Here is a 12,500-nt window from a genome sequence, read left to right as displayed (position 1 = left end):
TGACATTTTCGGGCAACTGCAAATCCCATGTGTGATGTCTTCCAAAGAAACATGAGCCGCCCATTTCAGTGAGACTGAATTCTCGAAACACCGAGTGTCCCACCCACATGTAACAATAAGACTTTTCACACACCCTACCCCCAAAATCCAAAAACATCCCTCTTCTTCCCCACGTTTCCTCATGTTCTTGCTCTATGCTTATGCTTATCTCATGTACCCCAATCCTACCCCATTGCTAATATGCTGTCCGCCACCCCTCTATATACCCAGGTCTCATCAGTCATCGCATTCCCCAACCCCACACTCTTTGAAGTCATATAAAGTCTCTACTCCCTCGCCATCGCTCTCTTTCACTCTCTCTCTCTCTCTATCACTTCCTCTCTCTTTGTCTTGGTCTTTCTCTCTCTCTTTCTCTCCCTCTGATTGGTTTACCATGCAGCTCCTTTACTGCAGCGCACCTGTTTCTGTCATCATTCATGATCTCTGTCTCTCTCTCTTTCTCTGTCTGTCTGTCTCTCTGTCTTTCTCTCCCTCTCTCTCTCTCTCTCTCTCTCTCTCTCCATCTCTCTTCCTGACCGAACAACCACGTACCTCCTCCACAACAGTCTCACTCGTTTCTACCTATATCTATCTCTCTGTCACACCAACCTCTCTTCATCTGGCACAACATCATTCTTCCAATGCTCCCTCCCCGTCTGAAAGAATATTTGTCTTGCAAATTACTTGGTGACCCTGCAAATGTTGGTGCCAGGTAAAGAGCCACCAATCCACACTGTGAAGTGGTTGGTATTTTCGAAGGGCATCCAGCTGTAAACATCATGCCAAAACTGGCCTACTCTGTGCTGGGGCCACGTAAAAGACACTCTTCCGGCCTGTTGGTTAGGAAAAGCATCCAGCCCTAAAATCCATGCTAAAATATACACTGAAGCCTTGTGCAGGCTTTTGCCTAGCCAGCTCCTGTCAAACCGTCCAAACCATGCCAGCATGAAAAGCAGACGTGAAATGATGAGGATGATGACGATTATGATGAAGATGACAAGGATGATGATGACGGCGACGACGATTATGATTAATCTATATTTTCAGCTGCCCCTAAGAACGTCAGTGTCTTCAATGTCTCTTTTATTGATTAGGTATTTAGTAGCAATCTCCCGTTCTTGGACTGTAAATGCATACCTTTCGAAGCCTAGTGTGATGTATCGGTCATGAGTCCAAAAGGGGTTTCGTTTCTTCCCTGTGTTACCATCATCTTCAGGTCTACTAGAAACGTACTCATACATGGTCATTTCTTAGCGTTCCATTTTGAATCTGTTTTGAAATGAAATTCATACTCATTTCATATATCTTTACCATCTACATTCAAACCTCCGTATTTTCAGTTCAAATATAACTTGATTCAGTTATGATGCTAATTTTAATACCTTGAACTAGGTAGCATCGAATGCAATAGAACATCTCCTGCAACCGTTGAATAGAAAATATTGACCTTGAAACGGGGATATGTTTAACCATAAAAGAGGTACTCGGCAACAGAAAAATGCATTGATTTCTCAGATACATTGACCACAACACTTATGATTATTTCGTAACAGTGCAAATGTCTATGAAATAAAGAAACGGAGTTGAATCTTCATTACTTAATATGCTTTGTTTTTTCATATTTTTACAGATAACCAAATATGGCTGCCATGCAGACGACAACAACAGCAACCAGTTCTCTTATTCTTTCAATCATTCTTATTATCACACTGACATCACTAAACATCGATGCGAAGGAACTCGGCAATGATTGTGAAGTTAAAATCCCTCCCAATATCGGTGAGATTTTATCTCGTTTAGTAAAATTAGAAAAAGAGGTTTTCAATTTTGAAGTCCATTTATCAAACAAGACACTTGATGAACTTCTTAATCCTGTACCTTTGGATTATTTTGCGAATGCGAGACATTTTACGTGGATTCCAGATAAATCAGGTGCTTTAACTCTATATAGAACTTTCTCCTATGATTTTTCAATGAATTCTTTTAAAATGTTAGACGTCTACGTTGCTAAACAAAGGATTGATATCAATATCACTTGTGGAAAACAAAATATTCAGAGACACGATTTAATATATTTGATATTCGAGGCATTGAAAAGAATCACATTTATGGACAAATTGCAAATGGCAGAATCTGGATTCATATGTTTTTATATAAATTTGTCTCAAGACATAAAGAAGAACAGCCCTGGCACATTTGAAGCTCACAAACGAATTGGTATAAATCGAGAACTATTGCTGTAAACTCTATAAAAATGAAAGTCATGTTTATCACACCAAATCCATTTGTTCAGGAAAAATCATTGAGAATTCTATATTTTACAATTATGCAAATACTTTCGGAGCTGTTTTGTGGGCTATATTACCATTACTCATTAGTTTCGTATCAAAAGCGAAAGTACCTTCACATTCCCGTCAACTCAATCTGCCACTGTTTGCTCATGATGAATTCATATTTACAATTAAAAGCACATTGCCACACGAATCCGAGTGGATCAATGGAAAACATAATATTTACACATTCTCTCATTTTCTGTCTTGGTTGTTTTGCTTTCACCATTCCACTCTCTTAGCCTCGAGGCTGAGAAGATTCCTTTGTATTCTATTTTCTCTTTCAGTAATCTTTCTGGATCTTTTGATGCATTACTTATTTTTATATGAAACAGTAGAAATTCTTTACCAAGATGGTATACCATTGGGCTATCGCGCCCTAATATTAGGAATAACTGAAAGTTATGACAATACAGATGGCTTCATGGGGGGTCCGTTTTTGTGGTTCACGGTCTACATATTTTTCAGCTTTATTCTCTTTGTTCTTCCCAGTCGAACAAGTGAGACTGTCGCTTATAATACATTACATCAAAGATCCACTTTCACGTTTCTCATTCAAAATAAGAGATTATTACAGAAGTATGGCAGTTTAAATGTTTCTACACTACAGGATTATGATCTACTCTATGCAATAATGAAAGCTAATATTTCTACTGCTTTAAACCCAAATTTCTGGTATTTAATAATTTATACTTGGATTAATCGTATAAAGAAAATTTGGTTATATTACTACAGGAGAAATATTTTCTGGCGATTCCTTACGCTTTGGCTCTTTGTTTCCATTACAATTTTATTTGCTGTATTTTCTGTCTGCGAATTATTTCTGTGCCTCGTTTATTATGGAATCCCAATTGTTTATCTGATTTTAACTTTACCATTAAGTTATTTCAGAGTTTATATTTAACCCCTGTATTTGAATCCTAACTATATTTTCAAGATTATTGCTTTCATTTTAACATTCATATCGTTTCTATGTTTTATAATATGGGGAATTTATTTAATCTTTATATTTCTTACAAGTTTTGAAATCCTCTGCACGTATATATTTTCTTCAGCTATTGCAGTACTTGCTAAGCCTGATACTGTTGGTGATATATGGTTTGTTTCCATGTTTCTTCTCTATGGTATTGAAATTATAAAAGCTATTCAGAAACGGTATGACTTTATTCTACTCGAAGCCATAAAGCTCACCAAAATTCTTCGTCCAAATTTAGTTCAGTCAAAATATGGGGAAGAATTCATAAACGCCAAGTTGTTCAAGACAATTGTTAACCATAATTTTCCATTGAGAAACGAGATTGGTAAATCCATTGTAAAATTGTTTCTAATCATATATTTTTTCTTTGTTTGCAAAAATATATTAAATCAAAGTGAATTCGACTTTTCAACATTCACAAAGATTATTTTGATACTGGTGACGTCTGGCATGCCTAAGTTATTGTCTACAATAAATACGAATCTTAGGTTAACAATAACCATATTAGATAAAATTATCCAAACAATAAACGTATATGAAGAATAAAATATATCACAGGGGAGTTTATCAAGTTATTTGATATTCTCGATGAAATAAAAACATGTTCCAGGTTTTTATGGATTCTTAACTACATTGTATAACATCATCATCATCATCATCATCATCATCATCATCATCATCAACATCATCATCATCCTCCTCCTCCTCCTCCTCCTCATCATCATCATCATCATCGTCGTCGTCGTCGTCGTCGTCATCATCATCATCTCATCATCATCATCAACAACAACAACAACAATAGTTGTGGTTAATGAAAAGATTAGGCATGATACTCTCCGTAATTGTTGCCCTTGAAAGCATCAGCAATCAACTACCAAAAGATTGGTGCTGCAAGTGTGAAGGTAGAACACCTACAAAAGTCAACATTGATTGGAACTGCAAGAATCCTTCGCAGGGTTCTTGAAGCATGACCAGTAAAAACGTGTCGTCTTAGTCTGCTGGCTTTGGACAGCCGATACTTTCCATCATACCCAGCAAAATAAGCTGTGGATTTTCATATAATAATAATAATAATAATAATAATAATAATAATAATAATAACGATAATAATGATAATAATGATAACAATGATGATGATGTTGATAATAATAATAATAATAATATTAATAATAATAATAATAATAATGATAATAATAATAATAATAATAATAATAATAATATAATAATAATAATAATAATAATAATAACGATAATAATGATAATAATGATAACAATGATGATGATGTTGATAATAATAATAATAATAATAATGATGATGATAATGATGATGATGATGATGATACTACTACTAATAATAATGATAACAATGATGATGATGATGATGATGATAATACTACTACTACTACAACTAATAATAATAATAATAATAATAATAATAATAATAAAGAATAACGAAACCAACCTTCCAAAAAACTATCGGCCTATAACCTGTCTATCCACCACGTATAAAATCCTAACATCTATCCTGGCGGAGAAAACATATGCATTCATGGAGAAAAACGATATTTTCCGCCGAGGCTCTTACGGATGCAAAGATCAACTGCTAATCAATCGTATGATCCTTGAGAACTGTCACAACAAGCGCAGAAATCTCAGCTCCGCATGGATTGACTACAAAAAGGCCTTCGACAGTATACCGCATCCATGGATCTTGAGATCGTTGGACATCTTCAAAATTTCCCCTGTGATTTCAAACTTCCTGAAGCACAATATGTCGTTGTGGAATACGATTCTCCAATTATACCACTCTAATGGAGTACTTGTCTCAGAAAATATAAACATCAACTGTGGAATTTTTCAAGGTGACTCGCTTTCACCTTTAATATTCTGCATAGCCCTAATACCCCTTACAAGTGAATTAAACAGAACAGGGTATGGGTATAAAATTGCCAAAAGAAAAATAAGCCATCTATTTTATATGGATGACTTAAAACTTTATGGTAAAGACAATAATGAACTTGAAGGCCTATTGCGCACCGTGAAAGCATTCAGCGATGACATCGGGATGGAGTTTGGACTTGAGAAGTGTGCCAAGGCCACTTTCCAGAAAGGGAAAGTGAAGACCACAAATTCAGTCGTATTAGATGTTGACACAGTCATAAGAGAGCTTGAGCAAGAACAAACATACAAATATTTAGGGAGAAATGAAGGCTCTGGTATTCAGCATGCAAGCATGAAAGAGAAAATCAGGAAGGAATGTTATAGGAGAGTTCGTGCAGTCCTGAAATCTGAACTAAATGCACGTAACAAGGTGTTAGCTATAAATTCCTTAGCAGTTCCAGTTGTTACTTATAGCTACAATGTGTTGAACTGGAATATGAGTGAAGTAAAGAATATAGATAGGAAAATACGCAAGCTGCTGAGTTGTAATAGGATGCACCACCCAAAGGCAGACGTAGATCGCCTTTACCTTCCCAGAGCCCCAGGAGGTCGAGGCCTGATCCAATTTGAAATAGCTTACAAAACAACAACAATTGGACTGGCCAAATATCTCGAAATATCGAATGACTGGATGCTAAATCTCGTGGAAAATCACGAGAGACGAAAGAAGCTTCATTCTATTATAAAGGAAAGCAAAAAAATTGCTATTGATCTCGTGCAGGATACCCAAACTGAACAACCCGAGGGAAGTACGGCAACTATTGTTGCAAAGAAGGTGAAAATGATGGCAATGAAAAAAGCGCACGAGCAATTGGCTGATAGGTGGGAGGAGAAACCTCTGTACGGCAAATATGTGACCCGCAGCAAACAAGCTGATGTTGACCAGAAGCAAACCCATCAGTGGCTGCGGAGCTCAGGGCTAAAAGCAGAGAGCGAAGGTTTCATCCTGGCTGCTCAAGATCAAAGCCTATTAACCCGGAACTACCAGGCCAATGTGATGAAAAATGGAGCAGACCCAAAATGCCGATTCTGCAACGACATGATTGAAACAGTGGACCACCTAATCTCTGGATGTAAAGTCTTAGCACCAGTGGAGTATAAATTAAGACATGACAGAGTTGGCCAATATCTCCACTGGCTAATAAGTCGGCATTACAATATCAAAACTGCCGACAAGTGGTATAATCACCACCCTGAGGCTGTAACTGAAGGAGAAAATGTAACCATTCTGTGGGACATTCCAGTACATACAGACCGAACCATCAAGGCCAATAAACCAGATATTGTTGTGAAAGACCAAAACAATAAAGTTTGCTTATTGATCGACATGAGCATCCCCTGTGATCATAATATCTCAGCGAAAGAGTTTGACAAGCCCAGAAAATATAAAGACCTACTCATTGAAATTGAGAAAATGTGGCATCTCAAGGCGGTTACAATACCAGTGATCGTAGGAGCACTAGGAATGATCAAGAAGGGAACCGAAAATTATATGAGAATGATCCCTGGCTTACCATCCCTGCAAGAAGTGCAAAAGATTGTCTTAACTGGTACATCACACGTATTGAGAAGAGCATTGTCGATGTGAGAACTGTTGCTGCTCATGTATTTTAATTTAACCTTAAAAAAAAACAAAAAGACTAGTGAGTTTGGTTTAATGGCCTACCAATGTATACTATGAGTTTCTTTGCCCTAGGAGTCGGGAAGACACTCGGCAAGAAATGGAAGCAAATTTGAAAGAAGAAAAAAAAAGTAATAATAATAATAATAATAATAATAATAATAATAATAATATTAATGATAATAATAATGATGATGATGTTGATGATGATGATGATGATGTTGATAATAATAATAAATAATAATAATAATAATATTAATAATAATAATAATAATAATAATAATGATGATGATGATGATGATGATGATGATACTACTACTACTAATAATAATAGTATTAATAATAATTATTATAACAATGATGATGATGATGATAATACTAATAATAATAATAATAATAATAATAATAATAATAATAATAATGATGATGATGATGATACTAATAATAATAATAATAATAATGATAACAATGATGATGATGATGGTGATGATAATAATAATAATAATAATAATAATAATAATAATAATATAATAATAATAATAATAATAATACCAAAAACTGAACTCGACCCCCAAATTCCCATCGAAGCCATTGACACCCAGGCACTTCCGATAATCCAATACAGTTTTAACATCATTAACTGGAATCTTAGCGGGTTCCAACACCTGGATAGTAAAACAAGAAAACTACTAACTTCTTAAGAACATGCACCACCCAAAAGCAGACGTTGATAGTCTGCTTTACCTACATAGAAGTAATGGGGGGAAGAGGATTGATGCAGGTAGATCTGTGCTGTAAGACACCTCCTCAATAGCAATGAACAAATAGTTATCTCGTACAGAGGACTGGATGCTGTGGTTTGTGTGCAAAGACGAAAGCAGCAAAAATCACATTCCATTGCGAAGGAAGCTTGTAAATTCGCAAGGGAACTCGACATTAACCCTGAATTAAATGAAGAACTGGAAACCACTGCCACCAAACAAAACGGATCAAAGAAACAGCAAAAAAGAACGGGCAGAAACAAATTGAAGAGAGGTGGTGCCAGAAGCCTCTGCATGGACAAATAAATTGGATTGAACGTGTGACACATCCATTTCCAAGTAAGTTTATCTTTACCTTTTTCATGCAATTCTCTATTCTATACTGTTTTCTTCCTTCATCCTTCTCTAATTCCCTTTTTCTCCACTTCCCAGTTTTCAACCCCTCTCTCTCTCTCTCTCTCCCCCTTCTTTCTCTTTTTATTCTCTCTCTCTCTCTCTCTCTCTCTCTCTCGTTGCTTACACGTGATTATCACCCATCTTTCTTTTCTTGCACAGACGTTTAAACGAACGGACGTGATTTTTTCTCTCTCATCTATCTTTTCTCTTTTCAAAAGTGTTTCTCCCAGCGTTCACTATTTTCCTCCCGTTCCGGTCTAACGACTCTCCATGTTTGTTTTCGTTCGGTTTCCTTGTATGTCTCCACTGTCATTTTATTGTTCCCAACTTTGACCTTCAATAAATCCTAAAATTTATTTTAGAATTTATGGGAGCAGCTGTCTTTGAAGACTCCTAGTGTCTTTGAATACTCCAAATGAGGAGTAGATAGACAGCCAACCGGTGAAGGGCCCTTTCTCTCTGTTAACGTATCCTGTTTTCAATTATTTCCTCGTTGTTTACACATTTCACTCGTCTTTCCCGAATTTGTTTGCGTATTTCATGTTATTTGCATCGTTGGTGACGTCCTGTACCCATATATGCATGTAAATATATATCTATATGCATGTATATATATATTTATATATTATTTATATATATATATATATATATATATATATAATAAAATATTAGAAAAAAACCCCACCTTTTATCAATTCAGAATGAATAATTAAATTTACACCATCTAGAAAATTACATATAATAGAATAAGTTAAAATTAAAATAACAATTAAAAAGAAAAGATGAAGTAAATTACAAGAATAAAAAATAGGTAGAAAAACGAGACGTCTTTCGCTGCTATATTTAAAAAATGATTATAGTAGTAGAGAAATCACTTGTATATAAATATAGTCGCTCCTCAGGTTAAAAATATAATAGAACAGTAAAATAATTAATTAATAAATATACTTTAATATATACGTACTTATATATATATATATATATATATATATATATATATATATATATATATATATATATATATATATATATATATATATATTTGTGTGTGTGTGTATATATGAAAATTCTAAATATACATAATTGAAAAATAAAATAATAATTCAATAATTAAATAAAAAACACAAAGTTATGGCAAGTCATTTAATTGTAATCAAAATAATAAATGTTTCAAATATAGACAAACTCCTTACATAAGCTAACCATATATATGGATCTTAAACTTGAGATGTTAAAGGAAAGAAGTTCAAAGATGGAATGAATACGTGGAGAGCCAAGTGTTTTAGAGGGAGAAATTGGGGGAGGTATTCAGATAGGGAATCGTGAGAGGAGAAAATACATTTCAAGAGTTAGGGGTTAATAAAGAGACTAGTAGGGAGTAATAGTAGTAGAGGTGGAAGAGAGTAGGGTTGTGTTGGTGGTAATTGTTAGGATAGCGAGAAAAGAGAATGGCCATTATTTGGGAGGAGTAAGTTGACTGGTTCAGTGGCTGACGGAGATTACTAAATAGAGAAGAATGAGAGAAGATAGAGGGAGGTGGATGAGAGTGATGGTGGGAGTTGATAGTCTATACTCTCCATATTGTCCTATCCAATGCATTCCGTATTGTTCTAGGCTAATGATACATGAAGCCTCATAGTAAAAAGACGTCTCTCTCTCTCTCTCTTCCAGATCAGTGGCTATCATTGCAATATTAAGATGTTCAGGTCTGCAAGGAGGTGAGCTGGCAGAGACGTTAGCACGACCGGCGAAATGCTTAGCGGTATTTCGTGTGTCTTGACGTTCTGAGTTCAAATTCCGCCGAGGTCGACTTTGCCTTTCATCATTTCGGGGTCGATTAAATAAGTACCAGTTACTCACTGGGGTCGATGTAATCGACTTAATCCGTCTGTCTGTCCTTGTTTGTCCTCTCTGTGTTTAGCCCCTTGTGGGTAGTAAAGAAATAGGTATTTCGTGTGTCTTGACGTTCTGAGTTCAAATTCCGCCGCGGTCAACTTTGCCTTTCACCCTTTCGGGGTCGATAAATTAAGTACCAGTTGCGTATTGGAGTCGATATAATCGACTGGCCCTTCCCTAAGAATTTCGGGCCTTGTACCTAGAGTAGAGAAGGATACTTCTTTGCAGATTATGTTCTTCGTGTAAGTTATCGCTCATCTCTTCCCTTCTTTGTCAGTGTTGATAGCTTTAAGTCACGCATCGGATAATTTGCCAGCCCTTGAGAATGCAACATGTTGCTGACCTTGACCGAATACAGGTTCAGGCAAGAACAGCCCCCACTCGATCAAATGTCTGCCCTTGTGATTTGTGGATAGCCACTGCATAAGACAGGCCAAGGGGAAACTGGTTTCTTTCGGAAGTGAATGGCAAGTTTGGGATGTGTTAAGTAATAGGTGATAATAAAAGATTTAGCTCAATTCATGTACTCACCATCGCCACCCCCACCACCAGCTCTAGCACCAACAACAGTAACAGCACCTCTCTGTCTCTCTCCTCCTCTCTCTCTCGCTGTGCCTTTCTTTAACATCACCCCTCTGCTAAAATTATATTTCTAACTCTCCTCTATATCACTACCTTCAACTAACTTTTTAGCCACGTAATAAACATTACGTTCCCCCTACTATAATGTCATGGAAGCTTCTTTCTTCGTCTGTTCTCTCTTCTTTTTTTCTTTCTCTCTCGTTCTACCTCACTGTTCGCCTTATCTTCTCTTTCTCTCTCCCTCTTTTTTTCTCTGATCACGTGAAAACGTTACCGACGGGCTAAGTAACGTAACGACAAGAAGGAATGATGATTAATCTATAACTACAATGTCCATATAGAGAATAAGGTAGACCGAGTTTAATTTTAACAAAACCAAGGCAACAGACATTTATCATCAATCCAAAATCTCTTCGAATACCGCATCATCTTTCTTTCGTAACTCACAGCCTTCCATCATTGACATCCAGGAACATTCACAGAAGTTGCACAAATCTACCGCCGCATATCATTCACTTTCAGTTGATGTAAGTCGATTCCTTCATGTGAATTTCAGGGTTCAAACGAATATAATTGCTATTCTGGAAAAAGAAACCAACAAAATAAACAACTATGCAAAAAATTTGATAGTCGTGGGCAGTTATAGTTATCAAGGGGAATAACTCGTTGACAGTATGTCCCAGTTTTCCCCCCTGAATTGCTATTCCTTCGACGACGAATTGTCAATGATGCGGAGGTTTCGGATAACTAAAGTAAGATAAACAAATAGTATTTATGATTTCTAATTGAGGAATAAGGCCAACAATTTTGAAGTGAGGCGGTGAGATGATTCCATCGACCTTAGTACGACACGGTATTCCCAAAAGAGGAAAAGCAAAGTTGGTCTCCGTTGGATTTCAACTCGAAATGTAAATAGCTGCGAGAAATGTCGCAAGGCCCTTCATGAAGAGGCTTTTACGATTCTGCTAATACTGGGAGTTAGGAAGAAGCAATGGCTGAAATAATGTAAGGGGATCATAGAGGGAGGAAAAGCTGGAAGGTGTGAAGCAGTATGAGGTGCCTGTGCATGCATGCATGCATACATACATACATACATACATACATACATACATACATACATACATACATACACACATACATACATTTATACATACATACATACATACACACATACATACATACATACATACATACATACATACATACACACACACACACATACATACATACATACATACATACATACATACATACATACATACATACATACATACATACGCACACACATACATACATACATACATACATACATGCATACATACATACATACATAAATACATACATACATACATACATACATACATACATAAATGCATACATGCATGCATACATATATACATACATATACACATACATACATACATACATACATACATACATACATACATACATACATACATACGCACACACATACATACATACATACATACATACATACATACATACATGCATACATACATACATACATACATACATACATACATACATACACACATACATACATACATAACAGCCGCAACAACATGAACAACGGCCAAAACAACCAGCGCCGCCACCATTACGATGGTAGCATGAACGAACAGAGAAACCGAAAAAGGTACAAAAACCGGGGCCTCTGCTCCATCGCCTCAATACTCAAGATATCAGCTTCTCTCAAGACCTGGGTGTCTGCAGTCTTTAAGGTCCAGCCAACACATCTCTGATGGAAGCGTCCAAGGACTTTTACATGATGTTTGTAAAGGGCCCATGTCTCACATGAGTAAAGGAGCGATGTCAGTAGACGAGGGACCAGACACGAGGCTGAAGGGACCGGAAGGAATCAGTTGCTCTCTGCAGCCTGAAAGGTGTTTCCTCATCCACGGAACAAGAACGACTGAGTGTGCTGCTATATATGTATA

At 36.3% G+C, this 12,500-nt stretch overlaps 1 protein-coding gene across 1 annotated transcript in view; it reads left to right on the top strand.

Annotated features, from left to right (window-relative positions):
• The window catches only part of LOC118768647, a 9,362-nt gene extending 6,189 nt beyond the window's left edge, over positions 1-3,173 (top strand). The window contains exons 2-3 of the mRNA XM_036515498.1: positions 1,670-2,322; positions 2,892-3,173. Of these exons, the coding sequence (XP_036371391.1) occupies positions 1,680-2,282 (603 nt within the window). The 5' untranslated portion in view covers positions 1,670-1,679 and the 3' untranslated portion in view covers positions 2,283-2,322; positions 2,892-3,173. The remainder of the gene's footprint in view (positions 1-1,669; positions 2,323-2,891) is intronic.
• The last annotated feature ends 9,327 nt before the right edge of the window (positions 3,174-12,500 follow it).

This window comes from Octopus sinensis, unplaced genomic scaffold, assembly GCF_006345805.1.
Source record: "Octopus sinensis unplaced genomic scaffold, ASM634580v1 Contig00280, whole genome shotgun sequence".
Taxonomy (NCBI): domain Eukaryota; kingdom Metazoa; phylum Mollusca; class Cephalopoda; order Octopoda; family Octopodidae; genus Octopus; species Octopus sinensis.
The sequence above is the reverse complement of the archived record's forward strand: the minus strand, read 5'-3'. Positions and strand labels throughout refer to the sequence as shown.